We start from the raw sequence: 26,223 nt of genomic DNA on the forward strand, positions 1-26,223 counted from the left end.
GATGTTTCCTATTTGGTGTTTGGACTTGTAATTGTGGTTAAGAATTCTGTTCTTTTAGGTTGTTGTTCTTTACACTTAATTTTTCTGTAGTTGGTTTCAGGTTGCAGGAGGAAGAATTATCTATGTCAGAGAAGTTATCAGTTGCTAGAAATGCTACGAATGAGATGTCTAAAGAGGTAGACTGTCGCAATAAAGATTCCATGTTCCTTTGGTTCATACATATTGGTTCTGGGAGGTGTCTCCTTGGACACTAAACTGCATAATCTGCCTACCTAATTATATATACAACAAAAACTTTCCCCCAGTAAAAGATGGATAGAGGACTCATGGCCTGAAGAAACAGGGGAGGGAGCAGGGACGAAGTTTTTTGGTTTGAGTGTGTACGTGAATGAGCAAACTAATGCGAGGGAAGGTAGTGAGAACTGAGTTGGCAACGGTATAGGCAAAAGTTGTTGGGCTTTCATTTTAGAGATCCTGTAGTTCCTGTGTTTTGCAAAGACATCAGTATATATTGAGAATTGGGTACCCCATCCTCATCTACGTGTAGGGAGTTTGACAAATATCATGGGTACCTGCTAGCTTCATAAGATATTATGGCACTTCATGGTGCTTGACAAATATTCATATAAAATCAGGTTAAAGATGCTTTATGTATTATGCTGGTTGCCACAAAAGGGAAAAAAAAATGCAATTTGGGTGCTCACCCATCTTCTGGAAGCAAGTATCTCTTCCCTTTTCTTAGGAGCAAATTACATGAATGTTAGAAGTTTGGCTTAATGTGAGGGTCTATTGAGCATCATTATGGAGTTGATAACTTACATTTTTGTGGTCTGATCGATCATAATATTATTAGTAGTGGATATTTTTTGCTTTTATTTTTTGTTTATCTTCTAACAGTCTGAGTTCTTACAGCATTAGGTAAGTTAATGTAGTACATAATGCGACTTAAGTTACATCTCTTACACATTCTCTTTTCTCTTGGTATCTTGACACTTTAATATGCACTCATAATATCTATTACTATATGCAGCATATGAGAAACCCATGTTTATAACAATGATGGAATTTGAAAGTTGTTTCAACTTTCAACAACCTATTGAATTTGTATGGTACCTGAGATGCTGGGAGGTGTACAAAGTTGTAATCCTTGGTATTTTTGACTAGGATCATAAAAGAAATAAAATGAGTTGTATACTGACTGGTACTCATCAACATTTAGCTACCAGTGCTTGGTTGGACCAGTAAATACTGCTTGGTGCTTACAAATTTGACTGGTATTTTAAACCAATAATGGAACATCCGTTTAGTGAAGGTAGAAGTCCAATAAAAGGGAAATGTTTCATTCTTAAATTATAAAGCTCAAGCAGTTATAGAAGTTCATGTCAAAATGGCGGTTGCATCTCTTTCTTGTCGCCTCTGTGTGTCTTGGGTTTTTAAGGTTCTTCATTAGTTTGTACTTTGTTGTATTTTTTTGGTCCGTGCATTGGCTATCTAAAAATTTTAGCTGATGTTTGCAGATTGATGAAAATGAGAGAAAATATCGTGAGTTACATTCACAGATACGCCAGCTTCAGCAGCGCCAAACAAACAGAGTACAATTTATTTAACTGTGTTATACTGGTTGGCTAACAGATGCATCTTTTACTTGGTATTCATTTATTGTTTTCAGGTAACAGCTTTTGGTGGAGAAAAGGTGCTTAGGCTTTTAAAATCTATTGATAGACATCATGACAAATTCAAAAGTCCCCCTATTGGTCCAATTGGAGCTCATGTCGTACGTGGAGTCCACCAATTGATTCTTTGTTCTTTTCAAGCTTAACTATTACATAGTGATATATGGCTAACATTCTCATGTGATTTCAATATAAATACTTTGCCAGCAATTGAAATTGTAATTTCATGACACAGACATTGGTTAATGGTGACATATGGGCCTTAGCAGTTGACTGTGCTATCGGGAAGTTATTAGACGCTTTTATAGTCACCAACCATAAGGATTCACTTCTTTTACGAGCTTGTTCTAGAGAAGCAAACTACCATGACCTTCAGATCATCATCTATGACTTTTCAAGACCATGGTAATTATTTTTTCCTTTTGTTAGGTTATATATATATATATATATATATATATGACCCTCCTGCAGCATGTAAGAGTAAAAAGGAGTCTTTTCATGTTTACTTATCATATGCAGGCTAAAAATTCCAAACAACTCACTTCCTGTGACAAATCATCCGACTACTTTATCTGTTTTACACACCGAGAATCCTACTGTATTCAACGTGTTGGTAGATATGGTTAGTATATTTTTGGAACTTTGATAAATTGTTGTTATTCTTCTGTAACCTTAGATGCCATGGTTCTACCATGTGAAGAGTGCCTTAACTGCTTTATTATATTTTTTTCATATAACTAATTTATGTGTTATTATTTTTGTATTAGATGTTTTATTATGTTTTCCTAGGTAACCTAGAACCATATTTCAAAAGCTAGTTTCATCTCAAAAACTTTTATGAGAGTATTCTTTTAGTGAGAAGCAAGCATGATAGGATGGTTGGCCCCAACTTGTTTAGAAAGGTAGTTTTTATTTTGAAGGAACTGCTGTTGTTGATAGTGGTTTGTGTAAAAGAACAGCTATGGATTGTTGTGGTTCTACTTCATTCAAACTGCTATCCTGGGCAGTGATTTTTGTGAGATATAATCCTGGGCAGTGATTTCTGTGTTAACCATAAAAGGCTGCCTAAAGAATTATTTTTATGGTGAGGTTAATCTCAGATATATATATTTGAGAAGAAGTCTTTTTAAAGAAACAAAAGTCTACATTTCGGTTGTCAAGTGATTTATTATATTCAAGTTTTTTATGCTAATGCCATTCTAATTTATATTAGATGTTACTTGGGTAGAAACAAACAATACTTTAGTGCTTGTGGGTATGCATTGCATGTTCTAAGCTCAGTTATTTATGAGATGAAAAGTGAATGATGGATTTGAACACAATTTCTGTGATATGGCCCCAAAGGTAATATTAGTATACTATTAACAGAGAGGAAGGTTTCTAGATTCATTCCATACATCAAAATCGTTCATTTTGTGGAGGATGCAACCATAATTACACTGTTTGTTTTGAATTTTGTGTTTATGATCTGAAAGAAGATGATGTTTTCACTTTTGTCTGTTCCTGATTGAAACCAATCGTTTCTCCATAGTCCATACTATTCATAGATTTAGTTGTGTTCATATCATAGGTATTTGACTACAAATGCATAGTAAATACTACTATACAACAGGTTCTAATGATTAAAAAATGTAATTCCTAAAGTTATGTGTGAATACTTGCTTACTGGATTGCTCAACTCATAATTGATCGAGGATCTGATCATTATGCTCTTTGTCAGTGCTTTTCATCTTCTTGTACGCTTGCACATGTTTGCCCGACTCTTGTTCAGGAATAGTCATTTATGGTTCCTATTGTATGTACTGAGAAGATGTCCTATGGTCAATTTTCTTCCCTGGTGCAGGGTAGTGCTGAAAGGCAAGTTCTTGTTCAAGACTATGAAGTTGGCAAATCTGTTGCATTTGACCAGCGAATCCCAAATCTGAAGGAAGTATACACTTCCGATGGATATAAGATGTAAGCTTTCATTGTTGTGGCACATTTTTGTTTCTTTCCAATTTTCCTTTTCCTGCAGTTTTTAATGCTATTAATGTGAGTTAGAAAAATGAATCATCACACATTGTCTCTCATTGTATTTTCCAAACATTAGTGTAGATTGCTATGACTGACGATCATTTTTCTGGTGAGACAGGTTTTCCAGAGGTTCTGTGCAGACTACCCTCCCTCCGTCTAGAAGAGGTAGGACTGGTCGTCTATGCAGTGCAGTCGATGACCAAATATACTCTATTCAAAATGAAGCCTCTAAGGTCAAAGGACATGTTCAAGAATGCAAAGGCAGGAAAAGGGTTTCTGAGGAAGAGCTTCATGATATGGAAGGCCAATTACATAGTGCTAAGGTATTAATTCTTTTCTGATCTGATAGGTAGTGCTGTCTCTAATGCATTTCATTTGTTCCCACAGAAGCGACGAGTAAGTGAAGAAAGAATTTTGACATCTAAGCAAATTGCATTGCAAGGCATGAAGGATGCTTATGCTGCTGAGCAAAATGCTGCTGCCTCTGAAACAAATGTTGAGGAACTTCTTAAAGAAATTTCAGTATGTTGCGAGTTTCACTTTCAACTAATGGTTTGTTTTGTAACTGAATTTTCTGCTTGGAATTCATTGTATCTTGCCTGCTGTTTTTTTTTTTCTTTTTTTAGCAAACAAAAGTTGAGATACAGGGGAAGGAATTGATACAAGAGAAAATCAGGGTTAAGATGACTGCTGCAGAAGAAAAAGCCAATGATCTCAAAATTTCGTTCAAGGACTTGTCCGGTATGAGGGAAAAACTGTTCATCTTTGATGTCCTTTGATTATTTGCTCCAAATAAAGGGGCACTAACATGCAAATTAAGGCCCAAATCAACACATTGGTTTTTCTTAGCCTAAATTTGATATGAAGGAAACAGAACCAACATTTGAAGATGTTAAAAAAAACAAAACAATAGCTTTATGTAACAAAGTTGTCCTTGATTTATAATGATATATGAGGCAAAGACTTCACTGGTAATTTTCAGTACTACTCAGTGTTTCTTATGCTTGGAAATCAAAATTCTTTGCGTTATAGTTACAATGTATGTTTATTAGTCCGTGAAAAAAGTTTAGTGATCACATTACATAACACCACATGTCTTTCCATGTACCATCTGTTTATATTCTTTCTGATAGTTGCTGTAGGTCTCTCAATGAGCATGGATTATTTCTGTTCATGCTGTACCACACCAGAAGAGTTGCATTTCATTCTAGCAACATCCTGACATGATAAATAACTTGCTCGTACAAGTAGTCTATGTGCTGCATATTATATGCACAATGTCTTGCCAATGCACATATTTGTGATCATGCACCTATTTTGCTAATGTGTCTTGGCATGTGTTAGCATGAATGTTTCAGTGTTTTTTCTTATGATCTAATCAAGGAATTGGATCTCAGATAGTAACCCTGCACCAGTCCTCTCTTAAATTGGCATGGTAAATTGTATATCATTGAAACCTATGAAATATTTGTTGAAATGCCGGTATGCCTCTATTGGGTTCAATATCTTGTGTACTTATATGTGGTAGGATCAGAAGGGTTTGGCTGGTATTCTTGTTGTACGACTATGTTCTTGTCCATCAAACAACTTAATTTGCAATAGGCCTTTGTATTTTTCTGCCTTTCTTGGGAGAGACTTTCATATCATTCATTTCCTTTAACATGGTTAGAATTATTTCTATACCATCACATTAATCATACTTTCATAACTTGAACATATTCTTACAGTAAGTTATAATAGCTCATATATGGAATCTTTTCTTGACCAGCCATGGCAAATCAGATCATTACTTGGGATAGAAATAGCTCATTTATGGAGATTTGTCTTAAAAATAGTTCAAAGAATTTTTTCTGGTTTAATATCTTTGTGAAGATCTAATAATCATTCTTGATTTTCTTGTACCTTACATCTTGTTTCATAAATGAACACATACCTGTTATGAATGTATTGCATGTTGGTGATTTATTTACCTCTATTCCTCTTTTTTATGAGCATGGGTTGCAATAAACAATCATATTAAAGTTCTATTTCAAAATATGTTGAATGTAATTCAGATTCGGCAAGAGAAGATATTGATGCCATTGAAAAAGCAGAGCGAGAATTATTGTCTACTGAAGAAAAGTTACAGTCAGCAGAAGCAGTATGTTTCCCTTTTGCTTGACTCACATCAAACACAAAACTGTAAATTCTTAGTTAGCTGATGTTTCTTCTCAGGAGAAAGTTCATTATGAAGGGGTCATGCATAATAAAGTACTACATGATATCAAGGAAGCAGAGGCAGAATGTGAAAAACTCCAAGAGAAACGGCAGGTTATTAGCTTCATCAAGTTGATAGCCGCTTAAATGTTTAATGATGGATTCTATTTTACTTGAACTTTATTAAGTTTGATTAGATAACTCTATGACAAAAAAAAAAGTGAAAAAAATAAGGTTGGATCAATTTTTTATAGAATGAATAAAATATTGTTACCCTTGGTAGTATGCTCTTATGATCCTTCTTACTTGGGTTAGAGTCTCATAACAGTATTTAATCTATAATTTTGAATAATTTGATGTTTTGTACATCAAATATTGTCTTTTGCCTCCTTTAAAAATTTGACATTTAAAGATGTCTTGATGGACACTAATCGCAGATTGTATTTTAGAAGACTAATGGATGACAAATAACTGCTACCACTTAAATTGGTCTTTCTCTTGTTTGTTCTTTGTCAAACAAATTTTTCATGTGAAATGTTCATGAAATACATTATTTGTGAATCACCAGGAAAATTTTAGGAAGGCATCCATCATTTGTCCTGAGTGTGAAATGGAAGCTTTGGGAGGCTTTGCTGGGTCTACTCCTGAGCAACTAAGTGCCCAGTTAAGCAGATTGAAACAAAGGCTTCAGCATGAGAGCCAAAGGTCTCATATGATGTACTTTCTTTCAATATAAATATTTTTGATACCTTAAAGAGGGGTAATAGTTCAGTTAGTTTCTCTTGCAGATACACTGAATCCATTGATGATCTTAGAGCATTGTATGATAAAAAGGAGCGTAAAATTTTGACAAAACGACAAACCTATGCCGCACTCCGTGAGAAGCTAAATGTACACTCCATTTTATGTAGCAGGAATTTGTGCTGGGATCTTCTGTTTTCTTATGTAGCTCTTTTGTTGTGCATGTTATTGTTAATCATAAGCTTTTGTCCTTTTTCTGGAGAAATGCATTCGAATATAGCAATCTGTTTGGTATTCATCAAGGAAAAGTGTTGCGGGAAAAAAAAGGTAGGGTCACGATAGAAATTTGAAAAGAAAATGAGAGATCATTGTCTGTGCCCCTGGATTGTTTAAGCAGAAAGAAATAACTTTTTCTCTCTAGTTTTGTTCACTTTTAGTGGCTCCTAATTCTCCTAAATTTTCTATCCATAAATATCAAATTCTTTTTATTCTTATGTTTCTGTTTTCTCTACTTTTCTCATCCTAAATGGTCTAAAGGTCTTCATGTTTTATTGTATGCCTTTGCAAATATTTCATTTTTCCTTAAGTGTTGATTAGATTGTACGATATGGAGGTGATCCTGGCAAAAATCATCACATGGATTGATATTCAAGCATGCAGATCTAAGAAGCACAGACACATGCATTTGGAGGACATGCCCATGTCTGACATGTGTCAGACACACGTTAGAAACTCGCATGTGGTGTTTTGCTTATGTGGCCCTCACATGAGGGCCATATGCTTCTTTAGAAATGAAATCTAGAGATCGTTGCAAAGAAACATATATCAATTCTATCTGAAGATTGTTAAATATTATTTGATGATTTTTATTTTTTCAACCTGTACAATGATATTCATTTGTTCACTCAATTATTTATAAAATTTAAGTATAAATACTATAAAACTCATGTTAATCGAATATTATATCTACATATATATTAAAAATCATGTGTCCTCACCGGATCTATGTCCTAATTTTTTTAAAAACAACAAATCACTGTGTCTGTGTCGTGTTGTGTCAGTGTCCCGTGTCGTGTTTTGCTACTCATGTATTCGTTAGGAACTTTGTTCTTGAGATAACTGCTGATTGGCTATATTGCTATGCACTGGCTTTTCAGTTTATGTTTGATTTGCTAGTATCTTATCAACCAAGCAATGCCTATCCATCACCTTGCTTTAGCTTGACTATCAATGAAGTGTTCCATAATGGCCATGTTATGAGTTAAATTTTCACTCAGTGACTAAATTTTTCTTTGGATTATATCCTTGTTAGTCGAAGAAAGTTATGGAACCTATTATTTGTTGCCTTGCTAGTTTGCCAGGTTAATATACATACATATGATACATAAACAGTTCTGGCTGATATGCCTTTAGATACCTTTAGTTATCTAAAGGCATTGGATATTTTCAGTTTTGGTTTACTCGGTTAATGATGCCTTTACATGCATTAATACCTTAAGTTATCTAAAGGCATTGGATATTTTCAGTTTTGGTTTACTTGGTTAATGATGCCTTTACATGCATTAAATATTGCATGGCTGATGTCTTTCTAGCAAGCATCTATTTAAGTAGGAATGTCATCTTGCTCTATTCCCTCCAATGCCCCTTTTTGGTGGGGAGAAAGGCATTTGGTGTTTCTGGCTATTTTAGTAAGATATATGATGCCTTTACATAAATTAAATATTGTGTGGCCGATGTCTTTCTGGCAAGCATCTAGATAAGTAGGAACGTCGTCTTGCTTTAATGGCTTATTAAGACTTGCCCCTCCCTCCAATGCCCCATTTTGGTGGGGAGAGCTATTAGGTTTTTTTGGCTAATTTATTAAGTGTTCTTTGAGAAGCATTTAGATAATGCATATCAAACAACACTAATAGTGCTATACTCTTTGCCTTTTGTGTTTTGCGTTCCACTAACTGCAGTGATATTTTGTCGTAGGCATGCCAAAAGGCACTTGATCTGCGGTGGTGCAAATTTCAAAGGAATGCAACGCTCTTAAAGCGGCAATTGACCTGGCAGTATGTGCAATTTGCTTATTGTCCTATTTGTTGGTTTAAGTTGAAGAAATTATGCTTAGAAACTATATATAAATATTCCTGAACTTTATTTCAGGGTTGTGTATTAAATAACTACTACAAAATTTTTCATGGTACCTATGCATAGATTTTTTTTAAAAAAATTGATGTAAAATGTTTATATTTTAATAGTAAATGCATAATTATGGACCTGTACAATTGTATATATGCTAATTTGCCTATGTTCAATAAAGTGGTTTCTTTATGAGACTGCGTTCTGTAATGATGTCAGTGACAAATGTTACTTGGCTGTCCAGGTTTAATGGACATTTGAGGAAGAAGGGCATTAGTGGGCACATTAAGGTGGATTATGAACAAAAGGTCCTGTCAGTGGAGGTAACTTTGTTACTTGTGTTTGCCATATACAGGTTTCATATGTATTAGCCATATTCTTGCTTTGTGATGTCTTATGTTGAGTTAAAATCATTTTTGTAAAGTTCCCTTATCTTCAAGTATAATGAAATACAACTGATACTGTTTGTAGGTAAAGATGCCTCAAGATGCATCTGGCACAACAGTTCGTGATATTAGGGGGCTTTCAGGTCTTGTGCTGCTTCCTTACTATTGTGCAAGTGCAACATGCACTGTTTCTGACAAAATAGTTCCAGAATTTCTTATTAGTTGAAGTTTCTGTGTTCTCCCCTTTGCTGTCCTTTTGGGCATTTTGGTGCTTTCTCTGATTACATTTGCGTGTCTTTGTAAACAAAAGATATATTGATCTGGTGCAATGGTTATATATATTTCTATTATTTTTATTCTTTTTCCTGGTTTGTCGGGCAATGTATCTCTCAATTTCCCTCGTTTGCTTGCCTCATGGTTATGAAACCTATCATTTTCTGATACACATGGTATTCGTAGGTGGGGAACGGTCCTTTTCTACTCTCTGCTTCGCATTAGCTCTTCATGAAATGACAGAAGCACCTTTTCGTGCCATGGATGAGTTTGATGTGTTCATGGTGAGTGATCAGCTTAGTTCTTCCCATTTATTTCAATGTTGTCTGTGATCATTAGCGTACATTTACTCTTGTGTTTTCCAGGATGCTGTGAGCCGGAAGATGAGCTTGGAAACTCTTGTGGACTTTGCAGTGACTCAAGGCTCTCAGTGGATATTCATCACTCCGCATGACATCAGGTAAGAGCCACGTTTATGATTCGAAAACATAAAACTATGGGCCAATCCTGCAAATTTTGTGGTGTCATAGTCTCACAGACTGGCACATACACATATGGGTTGTTTCCTTTTTTTTTTTTTTGAGATGAGCTAACCCCCCCCCCCCCCCCCAGTGAATTTTCCGGTGATGGGCTATTCCATTCATAGTCATCGGGCGATGGGCCAGCCTAGTGAATTTTGAACTTGTTCAACCCAGAGGTGGTAGTATCTGTTCATGGACTAATATCTAGTTTTCCCGTTCAGCATGGTGAAGCCTGGAGAAAGGGTCCGGAAGCAGCAGATTGCAGCACCTCGTGGTTGATTTGTCTTTGCGCCCGTGGTATAAATTATCCAATTCTTATAGAGGGGAAAAACAAATCTCTAATTTGGTTGTCATATTTTGCACAACACTCCACCCTTTGCAAAGGCACTCGGCCGTAGCAGGAGCTCCACGAAAAAGAATCCTCGAGTACCATCGTGAGCTAGAACTTATGTACAGGAATCTCTTGTATTATGGACAGGAGTCCATTAAAAAGGTCAACAGGTACCAACTATATTATGTACAGGAATCTCTTATTCAAATCCTTTTTGTAATGGGGATGTATTATGTATGATTGCTATACGAAGCATCATTAATACTCACGCTGGAAGTGTCGTTTTGCTGCGTGAGTTTTTGTCAGATTTCTCGCAGTAGCTGTGAAATGTTGAATATTAGTCTTCTTGCTGGCTAATGCCGTTTTCTTGCTAATTAATGATTTTGTTTGATCCTGTTACACTCTTGCTTTGTTTTTGGGTCATGTGAGACTTGGCGTTCTGGAAGCATTATTGATAGAAAATATATTGTCAGTTTATTATCATCTGATATGTAATCGAGTCTTTGGTGGGAGGAAGAGGTTTGCCTCCCTATTATTATCATCTGTAATAATAGGGAGGCAAACCCTATTATTTCTCACTTTGATGTCATGCGCAGATCATATCAACGCTTAAGTCAAGCGGAACCCATATGATGCCGCAATTTTGGGATCATATCCCAATTCAAACTCCCAAATCACGTCATTTGAAGCGTTAAACATTTGGCGTGTTTTTATGTTTGTTAATAAGAAAGCTTTCAAAAAGAAACTGCGCCTACGTGCCGACTAAAGTCACGACACAGTTCATGAGAGCCGGTCGTTACCACGTAGACATCCACGTGTGCTTTTATCTTTCACTTCAGAATCAAGAGGGAGGGAACAAAAAACTTTGAATCGAAGAGCGGCGAAACCCAAAACTAAACAGTCGCACGCGCTCGCTTGCACGGAGATGAAGAGGTAGAAAAAAAGAGAGAGATTAGAAGGGAAGCGTCTCGCGGGGGGATGCATCGGCGAAGCACTACGCCCTCTCCTAGTTCCATTCCCACTGCCGTCGCTCGATTCCATTGCCGGAATCCTAGATGCACCACCACCGTCTGAGGAGATGGCCCAACCTCTGGTTCGCCGTCAAACCCCTCAAACATGTAGCCCTCAAGATGCCGCCCGGTGACCAAACCCTAACCCCAGAAGATCCCCCGTCGCAGCCTCGACCCGGTGGAGCCAGCGCAGACCTCACCACCCTGCTTTCCGACGAGCTCATCCTCCGTATCCTCGCTGCCGTCCCCGACGCCCATCGCCTACCCGCCTCCCTCGTCTGCAAGCGATGGCTCCGCCTCGTCGGGCGCCTCTGCCATTCCCTGACCATACCCGACTGGTCCTTCCTCGACCGCCGCCGCCTGCGCCTCCGCTACCCCTGCCTCACTGATCTCGACCTCGTCCCCGCTTCCTTCGCTTCCCCTTCCTCTCCCGCTGCCGGTGGCAGCGTCCTGCTTACCCGTGGCCCCGTCTCGGTCGCCGTCGACACCCACGCCGACTCTCCCGTTGGTGAATGCCACTTCCTCGAGCCGTATGTCATCGATCGCGGCCTCGAGATCATCGGACGCGACTGTCCTGGCCTTCGAAAGCTCTCCCTCGTATCCACCGCTTCGGAGGCCGGCCTCATGGCGATCGCCGGAGGATGTGACACTCTGCAGGAGCTGGAGCTCCACCGTTGTTCCGATCTCGCCCTTCGCCCCATCTCTGGCTTCGAGAACCTCCAGATCCTGCGGCTGGTGGGATACGTCGAGGGGCTCTACCGTGGGCCTGGCGTCACGGACTTTGGGCTCACAATACTGGCCCATGGTTGCAAGCGGCTGGTGAAGCTGGAGCTCAGTGGGTGCGAGGGTGGCTATGATGGAGTATCTGCCATAGGGCGGTGTTGCATGATGCTCGAGGAATTGACGATCTCCGACCACCGGATGGACGCTGGGTGGATAGCTGCGTTGTCCTTCTGCAGGAACCTTAAGACACTGAGATTGCAAAGCTGCAGGAGAATAGACGTTGAGCCGGGGCCATTGGACCATTTGGGGACGTGTCCGACCATTGAGACGCTACAGATGCGGCGGTGCCAGCTGCGGGATAAGAGAAGCTTACAAGCATTATATATGGTGTGCGAGGCCGTTAGGGATGTTGTGTTTGAGAATTGCTGGGGAATGGACGATGACAAGTTCTCTCTTTTGAGCATTTGCAGGTAACAATATTTCTCTAACGACCTTTGCATTAATCTTCAATTTATTTAATCGTATGGTTGTAATTGCTGCCATTTATTCTTTCTACACCAATCTGCTGATGAATTTTCAAGGCAGCTTGGTCTTTGATCCTTCACGACTCAAAGTTCACAGACATATCTTGTTAAAATTCTTAGCTAACATTGAAGTTCTAGTAACTAGTTAATGCCATTTCATTTAGGAGCATTAGAGTTGCAATATCTCAAGAGGATTGGTTCTTTGGATGATGATGATACCTTATTTCCAGTTACACGCGACAACCTTGGTCAAGGCATGTTTGGGAGTTCTGTACTTGTATTTTGTGCTTTTCACTGAAAGCCTAGGGGGATCATGTACAAATTTATTGGAAAGAGTGTTGGCATATTTTACATGATCTTTCTATGTAAAATATGTGAAATAGTTTATTGATATATTGGAGTCTTGTGTCTTCAAGCTTTCCTGGGTCATGCTTTCTTTTTTATTCTCAGAAAACTACTTACTGGAGTAGCTTTTCATGCAGATTGCTGTTTCCATTTGTGTAGACTCAGAATAAGTCTCTCTTTATCAAGTTTCTTCTATTTCTTGTTGAATGATTCGATCGAGCACAGTGAATAACTAACCTCTGCTTCTATCATCAGGCGTCAAGCATCTGATTCATATAATTAGTTAGTCACATCTTTGTATTTCCTTGAAGTCTGTTCAGGTTTTTTTACCAATAGACATCATAGAATTGGTTCAGCAATGTTGAGACTGAGTTGTGTTATGCAGGACCACCAATATGCTTCGTGAGTGTGCTAAGGTACTAGGGTAGGAGTGGGAACTTTTTGTACATTATTAAAAGAGTTCATGGGTGGGTCGTTCATCATGTACTTGGAATATACTGACATTTGAAAGTATGTTATATTTCGCATGCATCATCTAGGAAAAGACTGTAAATTGGAGGCGGCAAATTGCAATTGGACCTTCATGCAGCCTCTTTCGTTGGGTGCGGTTGAACCATGCTGGCCAAGAAGAAACTGAAAACAGATGATGGGTCGTTTGCAACTGAATAAAAAATCTACAACTTAGCCCATGTAAGAGAACCAAGTTGCTGCTGCATGCCGGTAGCTTTATGTACCTTTGGTTGAGTTGCACCATCCTACCTCTCTGGCCTGCTATTATTGCTCAATACCACCCTCTTCTAACCACAACCTCACTGCTGCACAGAGGCTCTTCATCTGCTTGTCCTGACCACAATTGGATGACCATTCCTTTTCCACCATCCATCATTGTTCTCTGTTTCTGTCCTCTGATACCTTGGAGCACAACATTCTGCAGTCATTGCCTTGTTACTGCCTGGAGCACCATCATTAAGTTCCCTCATCATAATCTTCTTTCCTTGTCACAGATGCTTGTTGGCACTGTCTCACTGTCCTACCTACTAAATATCGCATAGCATTAGCAGACACTGAGGTGGTTATTTAGGCTTGTTTCAGTTTCCGGGTTATAGCAGCTGCACTTGCTTGTCTTTTTATCTTCTCTTTTAGATTTAAGATTCATTTTAGGTCTGTAATTGGTTCTGAGGATATTGATTCTGATGGCAAGCATGTAAATTTCCCCCATAGGATTACCTGCCTTCTCATGGGAAATTATTTTGCTGTCCTATATATTCGGAGTACATAGTCTTACTAGTTGGTATGATGGAGTTGCTAACTGATGTGACAAAAAAAAAAATGTATTGTTGTTTTGTTGGTAATAATATGGCAGGATAGTATTTTTTGCATTCAAGTCATTCTTTGGAATGCTTTAATGCTTTGGAATGTTAGGATGAAAAGGAGAGTTTTAATTTGTTTAACATAACTTTATTTTGGATACTGTCTTTCTTCAAACAGGTCTTGCAAATTATAAGGTATTTGTATAAGCTAAACATCTTTGTGTTTATTATTCTTGGTGATGCTTTTATGATGAATTCTTGCCTTGGGTATCTCTTTGACTCGATATTCAGCAACTTTAATTTCACTGATTGGTTTGATTGGGGTTCAAGTTCTGACACTCTTATGGTTTTGTAAAAGTATTTTTAATGTTTTGAAGTCTCTTTTTTCTGCTTTTTGATCTCTGTGCAGGAGGGTGAAGTTTCTCTCATTAGAAGGGTGCTCACTTTTAACAACCGAAGGTTTTGAATCAGTAGTTCTGTCCTGGCCAGATTTGCAGGGACTTATAGTCGTCTCATGCAATAATATAAAGGACGATGAAGTATCTCCTGCTCTATCAAGCCTTTTCTCGGTTCTCAAAGAGTTGAAGTGGCGACCTGATACCAAATCTGTCCTTGCTGTGACTCTTGCAGGGACAGACCTAAGGAAGAAGGGTGGAAGATTTTTCAAACGGGTATGAATCTTGGTTACTGCTATGTTTCAAATTTGGTGCCTCTGCTCTCACAAAACAGACAAATTGAACTTAGTGTTCTTTGCAGCGAATTCTGCAGGGTCGTCGACGGCTAAAAGAAGTGGAAGAAGGAATTATGGAAGAGTCGAGAAGAGAAGCTATGGTTAACTACTGATTAGCACAAGTAGTGTTGTACATTGGTGTGCATGAGACATGAGGGGCACTGCTCTTTCGGCTGGTAAGGAACGATTATAAAGCGCTGTTACATCTGTGCTTTTGAATGCATGTCTTCTGGTTAACATTCTTTTTTTCCCTGCGTGCAGTTGCAGTTCATGTGTAGGCAGCTCAAGACTTATAACCGTCCGCAATATTCTTAATTCTGGTTGAATGATGATCTCATAGGTTTACTAGACTTTGTCAGAAGAAGCAAATCAAGATGTGTGACTATGTGACATCAAAATTTTAATATATGGGTGAACTACTCTCCCTCCTACACATGTTTGGTTTAATTGCTCAGAGTCGATTCCAAGTGCCGAGCAATCTTAGGTGTTCTTACATGTGCATTACTTAAAAGCTATGTCAAGTTATAATAGGGTTAATTATAGATAATTTTTATAATAAATTATCTTTAGCATCTTGATTATTATAATTTTAAAAAATATATTAAGATTTTTATGTTTATGAAAGTGAAATATTTAATTTAATTTTTTTTAACTTAATATATTGGTATTTTTACCGATAAGATCGATGATGATGAAAAGAAACGTGATTAAATATTTTTTGAAAGTATAAGGATTGAAATATTAAGAATAATTAATTATAGAAGATAATATATAATTAGTTTATCATAATATTTACTTAATAAAGAATATGATATTATTTATTTATTATTTATATCTTGAATCTGATATTTTTATTTTTTGTTCACAAAATAAGGATAAATATTTCATTAGTAATATGAGAGGCTAAATCACAAGCTACAATTACGATACCAAATCATTAACAAACGATCGAAGTGTTAATAAAGACGTCGCGATGTCTTAACGTCATGAAGGGATTTTCATGAAAATAGTTATATATATATATATATATATATATATATATATATATATATATATATATATATATATATATATATATAATGGAAACTTTTTTAACATTCTGGCGCGCTTGTTTTGTGGACCATATGAACGCTCGAAATGAAACACTTGGCTCAAACGAGGAGAAATCCACGGAATCGGGGTGGTCAGCAACGCCAGAAGCCGCAGGGAGGAGCAGCCGGCGATCTCCGTTCGCCTTCTCCTTTCCTTCCGCTGAACTAGAAATGGATGTTGCGTACATCTGTAAGCGATTTTGTTTATATCGGTCTTCTTGCATCCCATCGAGAAGTGTTGGTTTCTATCTGAAATCGTGGAATGTCAGGTGGAGGAGCGGGTTGGGCGCAATGCGGATCGGCCATTGTCTTCTCTCCAGATCTCATATTGGCTCCATTACAACCGTGACAGAAGGTAATCGTCATATTTCTCTCCGTAATTTAGGGTTCCTGTTGATGTTATGCAGCTCTTCTTGGGTTTTCGCAAACCCTAGCCGATTCATTTCACTTCAGAACATGATAATTGGTAGTTGGTATATTTATCAGAACTGCAAAATTCTTTGCATCTTGGATGAACCCTGCGCTCGTTACTCGCCTATTTTCCCCCTTTTTGCCGATGGTGGTTGTTCTTAGCACCACAATCACTACGTTTGAAGATATCTTGTGCTTGTCTGCAACTTTGCTTCTTCCATATTTCGTTGTGCATTTCAGATGTTGCTTCATTCTTTTTATAAAAATCTAATGACCCAAAGCGATCGAGTGTCGTTTCATATTGCTCGGGCAGACTCTCTCTTGTTTTTGAATACCTAAACATATTTTTTGTTTGATGACCTTGTAATATGAATGATCATAGGGTAGGTTTAATGGTCTGATACACGAGAAACAATAAGTATATTTATCACATGTTTATGCATCTCGGTAATAGCATCCTTTTCGGAGGATAGAGCCTCAAAATTGCCTGGTTAAAGTCAGAATTGTGGTATTTATCATATCTAAAAGTTGAGCTTGTTTTACTGGTGTTATAACAAGGTATCAAGCTAGCACAAATTGGACTGTCTCGACAGTAATTTCACTTTAACTCATGATGATTTAAAATCATTAAAAGTGAAACTCCAATTTATGGGCTAATTATATATTATTCTATCTAGTTAATTATCTCAAATATCTTAATCTCTATACTTTAAAAAGTTATACTAATATCTTTATAATTACGAAAGTGAAATATCTAAGTCTATTTATCCTATTGTCGATTTTACCAACTGAAACAAAAGATAAAATGATAATTTTAATATTCGAGTCGGTGATGACGGACGACAGTACAGTTGGGGGTCGTGGATGGTTATTGTGAATGAGGAGAGCTACGGTAAGAGGTGAGGGCCGTTCTGTATATGTATCAACGTCAACGTAGTTATCAAGTGGTCCTTCATCGCTCTGCATTTACGTCGACGCAAACATAGATGCAAAGTGGCGTAGCTTGGCAAATGTGTTGGTGCCAATGTAGATGCGCCAAAAGGGTCACTCGGCATCTGCATCGACGAATCTTTCGTCGCTCGATAATTGTGTCAGTGCCGATGCAGAGCGGTCCTCATCTCTCATCGTCGCTCTTCTCATCCATAACATCCACTTGTGTCTCCCAGCATCGCAAACTGGAATGTTAAAATTATTTTTTTATCTTTTATTTTCATGTTTTCATTAGTAAAATAAATGACGTTAGGATAAATGAACCATATGATTCGTTTTCATAATTATAGAGATGCTAATGTAATTTTTTAAGATGTAGAGATCGAAATGTTAAAGTTAACTAACTAAATAGGATAATTTATAATTAACCCCGGGTTCATAGTAGAGAACATGAAGAAGGCTAAAGAGCAATAGTTTAGGCTCTAAAAAAATATTAGTCTAAAATCAAAATGAAATTGGCAGCATGACATGTATAGATAAACACTTTTAGCAGCATGACCTTTAAAAAGGGTTGCCTCTTATTTTAGATGTGGAGTTTACTTTTGGTCAGTCTGATGGATCAAATATAGTGACATTGGACATGACAATTGAAGACACCAGAATGGATTAGGTAGAATTAGAGGAAGATATAGAGGAATGAAGGTATCGTAGAAGTTATTATTTCTGTGTAGGACCAAATGAAGTTTCTCCTTGTTTTGTAGAAGAGAACTGGGTACTGTCTCAAGTACAAGATGGTTTCCTTGAAATGGAAATTTTGACAGGTTTTTTTCTTCAATGATGAAAGGAATTGACACTTGCGAGGGCACGACAACTTTGGGTGTTCCCTGATATATTAGTACAAGAGGAATATTTATCCATCAGTGGCTGTCCTCTGATGTTTACTATAATAGGAATCTTTACCTTAAAGAAATCTAAGATCCAGTAATTATATTTTTCATAGCCTGCTTTCTTTTGGGGTGGGTGAGTTTGTATCTAATGTGGTTATTGATCATCAATGAAAGTGTATTGGCATATCCAGCAAAGAATAGAACTGGTTGCCTCCATATGATGTGGCCAATATAATGGTGGAAAAAATCATCCCCCACAACTATTTAGCTTAACTTTGTGATATAAATTCTACACAAATTTCTCATTTGTCTTTCAGAGAAGCGAAATCTGCAGCTGTGTGCAGAAAACAGCAGGAAAACTGTGTTTTCATCCCATTTGTGTTTTGCTCAGTGAAGATCGAGTGTGATATAGCACATAAATGAGAATTTAGGAGTACTTTGACTGGGGAACATAGGAGTAGGTGGATAGCATGAAAACTGGACAGTGTTCTAAACTTTTAACAATTGAGAAGATTTCGGTTTTGATTGCAGAATCGATAATGGTTTCAGTTTCAGAACCGACGATTTCTGTTTCGGAATCGACTGTTTCGATTCTGGTTGAAACTGTTCAGGATCGAGTCCGATACGATTTAGAAATGGCAAATCGTCGTCGGGGCGCCATGTCAAGATGTATAGTTCTTTCCCGTTTTATTTACGTTTTTTTTTTTTTTACTATCCTTGCTGTTTCTTCTTTGAACGTACTTTCACATATTCTTCCGCAGAATTCCACCATTGGTTGTTTTATCCCACCCAGAATGGTAGATTAAAGTAGGAAAAGATATCCATAAAAGAAAGGAGATTGCTAAGATCTCAACCGTCCGATTTGTGGAGAGTTCAAGGAAGAATTAGAAACAAACGAGAGTTGTCCTTGAGAGGTGGAAGGGACTGTCGGCCTGCGACGGTAGCGTCGGTTGCAGCTTAGCAAGCCCCGTAGTCGCCTAACAGCAGCTCCGGCTGAGCGGAAGAGGAGGGGTGGTTCTCCTGGTGATGGCGACGGAGCAGCAGCTCCTTCTGGCGGCGGAGCTCCATCACCTTGCGGTGGGAGTTGGAGTGCTGCGTGAGAACAAAGGTGGGGCTTGCCGCCGGGCGGTATTCCGCCACGAGCCTCCCGGACTTGTACCTCACCCCGCATGCGTTGCACAGCGTCTTGGGCCCCAGCGGCCCCGTCCGCCACTGCGGCGTCTTCTCCGACGCGCAGTGCGTGCATCGCCGCGCCGCCCCGCCTTCCATCCCCGCGCTTCTTCCTCCTCCGCTAACGCCCTTCTTTCCTCTGTTGCTCCTATTGATGTTGTCGCCACCGTTCCCCTTTGGCTTGGGCATCGAGAACTCGGAGGAGGACGAAGAAGACGAAGACGAAGGCGAGTTCTGAGCTGGTGGCTGTAATGGCGCCACCATTGAGGACCAAGCTTCGGCCGCTACCGCACCAGTAGCGGCGCTCGAGCGCTTGCTCCGAGCTCCAGGGCCGTTGGCCGACTGCTCCACCCGAGGCGTTATTATGCCCGCGCCGGTCTCGTAAGGCACGTCGGAGAAGGAATCCTCCACAAACTTGGACAGCCACTCCAGCTCTGCTGCGTCCTCGCAGTGCTGCACAATAGTAAATAAAGCTTTAAGTACCCCTTCTTTACCTAAAGGAAGCGTGTCGAAGTCTTATTCCGAGCTCTCGTGGAGTACTCACTGGAATGTAAAGGTCGGAGGAGGCCTGCTGAGATCGGAAAACAGAGAACGTCTCCTCTGATAGCGTACTGCCCCCGGTGGTCAACGACGGCTCCACCGTCGTGGTAGCGTAGAAAAGGGTGTCGGTGGCAACAGGAGGGAAGAGATCATGATGGGAGAAGTCGAGGAGGTCATCGACGCAGAGACCGGCGTCGGCGGTGGGCGGAACTGGACCGTAGAGGTAAGCAGGCGAAGTGGGAGTAGCGCTGGTGCTGGGAAGTGGTGAAACAGCCGCTGAGCTTATAGAATAGCAAGCTCCAATTCCCATCATTGCCATCTCCCACTCCGGAGCCATCAGAAGGCAAAGAGAGTCGTACCGAAGGACTATGGTACTCCGAGCTCCTAGTCTTGTTCTGTTCCCAGTGAGGGTGGGTGGAGAGAGAGTGAGCGAGCGAGAGCTAGAGGAAGGAGAAGAAATGGAGGTGGGAATTGAGGTCAAGACGGCATTCACAAATTTGCAACATTGCTACAAATAATGGAGGTGGCCATGATGAGACCAATAATGATAATAATATCAATGCCGTTGTGGAAGTAACGAGGCGCTCGGACTGAGAGGGGGTGGGGAAGGGGGGAGAGCGCATTGAAAGAGGTTGTGGCTTCATGCACTACGTGCATCCCTCACCCTCATCTACCTCCCCTCTCCTCTCTCCAAGTCTTCTGTTACTTTTTCAACCCCCTCGTATTTATCCCTCTCCCATGTGAGTTTGGCATATTAGCTTGACGTGAATGATCTCCATCGTTGACTGTTTTGTCATCGACATTTTAACTGCCGATAAAACTAACTCCACCTGGTTAGACCATGGACTCGATTTGCGTGTGGATGTGAGGGAACAGGGAGTTTCTAGTTACGTTACCTTCTCTTTCTGTGGGCACTGTGCAGTTACCGTGGCCGTGCGCCTCCGGCATTCGGCTACCGCTGCACCTGCACACGAGGATTCACTGCGTCCCATTGGACAGCCGCAGGCGCTGCGCATTGGACAACGAGGTGCCGGACCTCTCGAGGCGTCGTGCCCCAACTATACACCGGGCAGAATACCTGTATGCTATTCGTCATGTGCCGTGGTTGATGAGGACGCAGGTGGCGATTACCGCGGTGAGGCGAGCGGTCACTAAGACATGCAGTGTCGGACGCCGTGTGGACCACCGGCGCACCTCTGAGTCCCCCCTTGTAACTGTTATCATCATGTTGACGTAGGTAAATAATAGAAAAGAAGACAAAAAGGCCAAGGGAAACATACCGACGCCGAGACAACTGGATACAGCTGTGAAATCTCTGACGAGACCCCCACCCATCATGCGGCTGGAGTCTCCCCCCGGCGACCAAACACAGTGTTGCACTCACCCTCAAGCTCACGAGCGGAGGCGTCGGGCGCCAGCTGTACGCGCGCTACCCATGCGGCCCAAGGACCGGGTACTTTTCTTGTTTCTTCATGTGGATCCTGAGCCGTCGGATCCAGCGTGGCCCGCTGGATGTTGTCGTAGTTGTTTACCGGGTCCTGATGAGGAAGGCGCCGTGGCTGCCGTATAGAAAGTCGGAGACGAGGGCATCGAATCACGTGAGGGCGATGAGGATCCCGATGCGAGGGGGGAATCCCGCACCCACCCACCACCGCCACATCGCACGTGCTCGCTCGTGGTCTCCGATGACGCATGCACGTGAACGGACGCCAGCCCAATTCTTTCCCACTCTTCTCGTCTTAATTGTGGTCATTAGCGCTGTGTTTACATGAATCGTTCCCACAGCTCCGCTTAATCCGCGATCGGGCGGGGACGGCGACGCGTTTCGGTGGGAGTGGGGGGTGCTCCGCGGATGAGGGCACTCGCGAGCGTGGGTGTCGGTGGAAAGCCTTTGCAACTCCCCTAGTGGGTCCCTCGCGCCCCACTACCACATTTCTCCCACCACCGGCACGTGGCTCTCGTCAGTTTTTTCTACCTTATTTTCTCTTTTTTTTTTTTTTTTTGCATGAGTCTCATCTGCATTAGCAATGGCCAACTAAAACACAAGGATAGAGAAGGCAGGCTCTCTCGCGGACAAGCAAACATTAGATTTTGATGTGCTTGCACCGCAAATCCATCAGAAACGGTTCCACCAGATATTGACTAAATATTGATGACTAGTAGTAGGTCGCCAACAATAATTTTCTCCCTAATCGAAGAAAACTAATAGCTATCGAGACTGACTTTAGTGTTCATTTTTAGACGTCTACCTTTTTCACCAAATTATGGCTTATGGCTGGACGCAAGGTAGAGAGGTCAAGCAATGAGAACAAAAAGACTACAAAAAAAAAAAAAAAGATAAAAGAGGCTAGTTTCTAGACGCAGGTGACCACATTCTGAGGTCGCTAGTCTTACCATTGTGCACGCACAATTCCAAGCAATGCTTGTGTGCATTTGGTACTACTACCCATCAAAGTCATACCACCGTTATTTAACTTCAATCGAAGCCAGATAGTAATGGGGAAAAGAATTTAAGGCTTAGCTGCCTTTTGACTGAAATCAAACACCACTTTCGATGCCTCGGACATCCTACAATTAATCTCCCTCTCTCTTTGGCCATCCTGCTATCTCCATCCATTATGACCCGATTGGTTAATAAGCTTTGTACGTCAATAGCTGTTCACGGATCATCACATCCAAGTAATGCATCCCCTTTGACCAACATGGCTACAGCAGACATCATACGTACAGCACATTATGCTACGTTTACTCAGTAAAATATATGAGAAAGGGTCAAAGAAAGATCAGAAAATTCCATTCTTCAAGATAACTTTCTAGCACTCTTAACAAAGAAAAACACTAACGCTCTTTGCATCTGCTCCTTCCAGATCAATTAACCTTCGACAGAATCAATAGAATTCTTAACTGTTTTCATGTATTTTTGTTATTTTACTGTGGTATGCATGCTTCGCGCACGAGATCATAACAAACTAGATTTACAGGTAAAGCTCAGATGGATTCAAAGGATGAAACAGGCAACTCACTCTATTCAGGGTGCTAAAGTTGGTACCAGTGTCTAGTTTCATCCGAGAGCAGCAGCAGCAAAACAGATGTGCCCCCTGAACTAACTGTGGTTACACACAAACATATTGCTTATTATAACAAATAGACATTGAATATGTTCAAGCATTTTGGTTTTTTTATACTAGGCGACTCATTTGATAACCGATCAAACAAATGACCCTAACAAGGGCATCTGCAAACATGTTACTTCCGTAACTCGAATTTGATCAAGTCTTATTAAAGGAGCAACCTTAGCATTGTGTCAAGGATTGCCCTTAGAAAACTATGTTATATTTTAGAAAAGATTGCAGCCACAATAGTAGATCAGATTATAAAACAAGTGCCTAACTCATTCCACCTTAGCCTCATGAATGCAGCTTTCCGAAGGTGCAAAAAAAAGGGGTAGAATTCATACTTTAAGTGGGACAGATAGGAAGAACTGATGTTGATAACTAAAAGTTTGATCTTTAGTCCTATCTCCTATTTGCAATGCTTAGTTTTCAATTATTCTTCAACTAGCTTAACTACATCATGGCTCCTTTTGCCAGGTGCTGGATCTTCAGTAGTAAATAAAATACTGAAACCTCTATTTACGTTTCAGGTTTCCACCAGTTTGTCCTTTAATTTTCCTACGAAACCTATGCCTAAGTAGAAGAATTTACAAGCTAAGGCAGATCAATAAAAAGTGGACTATCAATATCATCATGGAAGAGAAAGCCCAACAGAAAATTAATATTTAATATAAAATGAGAAACCATGCATTAAGCAATTATCAAAAATATCCTTTGTTCCGTAAAGGCTGAAGAATTTAACGACAAATTGATGCTTTGTGAATAATTGCAGAAATAAAGTACAGATAGGAACAAAGTAATTTCTGCTTACATGATAGGCAGTGCAGTTCTACAAATTCGGCCACCTCCATTAGTAAGTAAAGAGACTTCAATGATGGTCGGCCTTCAAGTATCACCTTCGAACAGAAAGACCCATCTCTGGATCGACAATAAAAGTGGACCAAGTCATTAAGAAAGAAGAATATTCAAGTTATACCCCACAAGAAAGATGAAGAATACCAAAGCAGTCCTATTAACAGAAGGATGAAGCAGCAATTCATAAAGGTATCATTGCAAAAGAAAGCATATTGCAGAAAAAAAGTATGGACCAACCTCTAGAAATAGCAAAAGGATGAAGCAAAATGCTTCACGTACCATCATTGTGATCTGGAAAAAGGACAATTTCATTATCCTCTAAACTGTCCTAGTTGATGAAATCGAAACAAACTTATTAACATTTCCAAATGATGAGGAGATACAACGCCATTCTTCAATACATGTATTGCACGAAAACCTGAGTCTAGCTATCTTATTGTTGTCTTAGGCAAAAATATATTTACTGATACATTTAAGGTATAGTCAATTTAAGCAGTCACTCATATCGTTTCAAATGCAGTTTTAGGATTGCTATAGGCACAGGCACAGTTTTAGTCAAATTTCTTAGAAAGCTTTCTGGTGTGGAAAGTAGATAAGCTGCATATAGTCCTAGATTCTGTATTTATTAAATCTTTAATAGAAACCATGAATAGGCACAAGAATGATCCTGATTCTACCATCAGTTTTAAACTAAAGCTTTTATAAGCATCACATATATCCAGTGGGCCTAACCATTTCAAAATTAAAAAAACCCAGCTATCCAGGATAAGAGTAATGGTCATAATAAACATCTAAGTGACAAGGGCCACTATAAGTCCATAATACAAAATTGCACATGATGACATTACTTTCTTTAAATAACTCCAGCAAGCTTAAGTTGCCGCCAAACATCAACCACAGTCATGTTTTCAACTAGCTATCCAATTCATGAAGGTAAGTCTTTCTGTACCAAGGCTTAAGAACAACAAGTAGCTAAATTTCAACCACACATCACCACACCAAGTCATATCAGTCACTAACTTCTCGTCTGCCTTACAATTGATTCAACTTCATTATTATAGAAGTCAGATATCATTACTCAAACCACAAGGAATAAGCAACAAACTGCATGATTTAAAATCATCCAAATTTGAACATATGCAATCTCTCTAATGATTTCGATCTTGTGATCCAACCTTCTTTTTCTAAATCTTAATGGTCATTCTTCATTTAGTTTCTCTGTCCTTTTAAATGAGTGGTCCAAATTGTTTCAGTCATTGTAGAAAATCTGATTGGTCCATTCCCTTTCCTTCTTTAGTTTTGGTGCCTTAATTAAAGTATCAAGTTTTCTTTTCCAAACAAATTTAAAATAAGGATGCATGTCAGAATGCAAGAGAATCATCAAGTTCTTCTTACAATAAAAGCTGCTCTCTATTTCCCTGAAGCAATGGTGTTTCGGGCGAGCATCACTAGGAACAAATAACAATGATAAATTTTACGCCATAACATCCTTTCGAGGCTGTGTGCTACTATAATGGCTGATGAAAACAGAATTATCTTTGAAAACAATGACAATTTTCCCTTGGTCTGTCCTCCATATAAAATATAAATCTTTGAGAATTTTAAGACACAATTATCAACTTGATGAAAACACGAAGCACATCATTTTACTTTATGTGATCATAATTAAAAGTCTCTACTCATTAAACTTGTATTAGCAGAGGATCTTATTGAAATAATTAATCAATTACTAACGAACTGCAACTAATGAAACATACTAGTGGCCACATGTATTCAGAGTAGATAAGCTATCACTATCATAGATCTATTTTGCGATTACAAAGAAACAAAGTGAATATATTAAGAGCATAGTGACACTGAAGAAATATGATGTTGGCAAGAGACAGGAAACTGTGAACTGAAACTGCTCCCCTGTGGATTCTTCAATGTGACACTCAAGAAAGAACATAATCAGACATTGAGAAAGGCTCTAAACGTTGTTGATTATGCATCACTGATAAAAAACCACTTAATAAGGGGATGCCAACGGATTCTCTATAAGCTCCAATAACAGCCATCTACGAAAAGAACTCCACTTCCCTAATTTTAGCAAAATTGATTGCTAGTAACAACTGAACTAAAAAAAATCCAACTAAAATAAACACTAAGAGCCTTATACGTCTCTTGTTATAGGTTACATATTTCACTTTATAAATCTTTTAAAGCTTCAGAACTCTTTGATCTTGTTAGCCATGCATAAGCTGTTAACAGTCAGAGAGACAAAAGACAGGTAAATTGTCCTATGACTTGGCCAAAAATTTAACATTCAACCACAGTATAACTTCGC

The 26,223-nt window shown here is 39.4% G+C and overlaps 3 protein-coding genes across 7 annotated transcripts in view; 2 read left to right on the forward strand and 1 right to left on the reverse strand.

The window, feature by feature from the left end:
- LOC135673694 (structural maintenance of chromosomes protein 6B-like) overlaps window positions 1-10,563 on the forward strand; it is a 30,362-nt gene extending 19,799 nt beyond the window's left edge. For both annotated transcript variants that reach the window (XM_065182899.1, XM_065182900.1), the window contains exons 10-28: window positions 101-176; window positions 1,518-1,592; window positions 1,670-1,774; window positions 1,909-2,078; window positions 2,193-2,295; window positions 3,517-3,629; window positions 3,805-4,009; window positions 4,074-4,208; window positions 4,313-4,427; window positions 5,741-5,826; window positions 5,901-5,996; window positions 6,451-6,587; window positions 6,671-6,773; window positions 8,598-8,677; window positions 8,992-9,070; window positions 9,219-9,276; window positions 9,593-9,690; window positions 9,772-9,866; window positions 10,149-10,563. In XM_065182899.1, coding sequence (XP_065038971.1) covers window positions 101-176; window positions 1,518-1,592; window positions 1,670-1,774; window positions 1,909-2,078; window positions 2,193-2,295; window positions 3,517-3,629; window positions 3,805-4,009; window positions 4,074-4,208; window positions 4,313-4,427; window positions 5,741-5,826; window positions 5,901-5,996; window positions 6,451-6,587; window positions 6,671-6,773; window positions 8,598-8,677; window positions 8,992-9,070; window positions 9,219-9,276; window positions 9,593-9,690; window positions 9,772-9,866; window positions 10,149-10,206 — 1,987 coding nt within the window. In that variant the 3' untranslated portion in view covers window positions 10,207-10,563. The remainder of the gene's footprint in view (window positions 1-100; window positions 177-1,517; window positions 1,593-1,669; window positions 1,775-1,908; window positions 2,079-2,192; window positions 2,296-3,516; window positions 3,630-3,804; window positions 4,010-4,073; window positions 4,209-4,312; window positions 4,428-5,740; window positions 5,827-5,900; window positions 5,997-6,450; window positions 6,588-6,670; window positions 6,774-8,597; window positions 8,678-8,991; window positions 9,071-9,218; window positions 9,277-9,592; window positions 9,691-9,771; window positions 9,867-10,148) is intronic.
- A 581-nt stretch (window positions 10,564-11,144) lies between these two features.
- On the forward strand, window positions 11,145-15,333 carry LOC103984848 (F-box protein At5g51380-like). The gene is made up of 4 exons (XM_009402407.3): window positions 11,145-12,461; window positions 14,580-14,841; window positions 14,927-15,076; window positions 15,162-15,333. The coding sequence occupies exons 1-3, from the start codon at window positions 11,314-11,316 to the stop codon at window positions 15,011-15,013; spliced, it is 1,497 nt and encodes a 498-aa protein (XP_009400682.2). The 5' UTR covers window positions 11,145-11,313; the 3' UTR covers window positions 15,014-15,076; window positions 15,162-15,333.
- Window positions 15,334-19,046: 3,713 nt separating this feature from the next.
- On the reverse strand, window positions 19,047-22,183 carry LOC135673695 (GATA transcription factor 4-like). 4 transcript variants are annotated; one of them, XM_065182904.1, is made up of 3 exons: window positions 21,210-22,183; window positions 19,934-21,125; window positions 19,047-19,842 (listed from the first exon to the last, which is right to left on the reverse strand). In XM_065182904.1, the coding sequence occupies exons 2-3, from the start codon at window positions 20,264-20,266 to the stop codon at window positions 19,177-19,179; spliced, it is 999 nt and encodes a 332-aa protein (XP_065038976.1). In that variant the 5' UTR covers window positions 20,267-21,125; window positions 21,210-22,183; the 3' UTR covers window positions 19,047-19,176. The 4 variants fall into 4 exon arrangements, with proteins under 4 accessions (XP_065038976.1, XP_065038975.1, XP_065038974.1 ...); XM_065182903.1 differs by having other exon boundaries at window positions 19,934-21,143; XM_065182902.1 differs by having other exon boundaries at window positions 19,934-20,737; window positions 20,826-22,183.
- Between the last annotated feature and the right edge of the window lie 4,040 nt (window positions 22,184-26,223).

Source organism: Musa acuminata, chromosome BXJ1-5, assembly GCF_036884655.1.
Source record: "Musa acuminata AAA Group cultivar baxijiao chromosome BXJ1-5, Cavendish_Baxijiao_AAA, whole genome shotgun sequence".
Classification (NCBI taxonomy): Eukaryota; Viridiplantae; Streptophyta; class Magnoliopsida; order Zingiberales; family Musaceae; genus Musa; species Musa acuminata.

Coding starts and splice junctions, on each gene's coding strand:
- LOC103984848 (XM_009402407.3), top strand. CDS start 11,314: ATGCACCACCACCGTCTGAGGAGATGGCCCAACCTCTGGTTCGCCGTC. Junction 12,462..14,579: donor TCTCTTTTGAGCATTTGCAG/GTAACAATATTT, acceptor ATCTCTGTGCAG/GAGGGTGAAGTTTCTCTCAT. Junction 14,842..14,926: donor GTGGAAGATTTTTCAAACGG/GTATGAATCTTG, acceptor TGTTCTTTGCAG/CGAATTCTGCAGGGTCGTCG.
- LOC135673695 (XM_065182904.1), bottom strand. CDS start 20,266: ATGGCTCCGGAGTGGGAGATGGCAATGATGGGAATTGGAGCTTGCTAT. Junction 19,843..19,933: donor CCTCCGACCTTTACATTCCA/GTGAGTACTCCA, acceptor ACTATTGTGCAG/CACTGCGAGGACGCAGCAGA.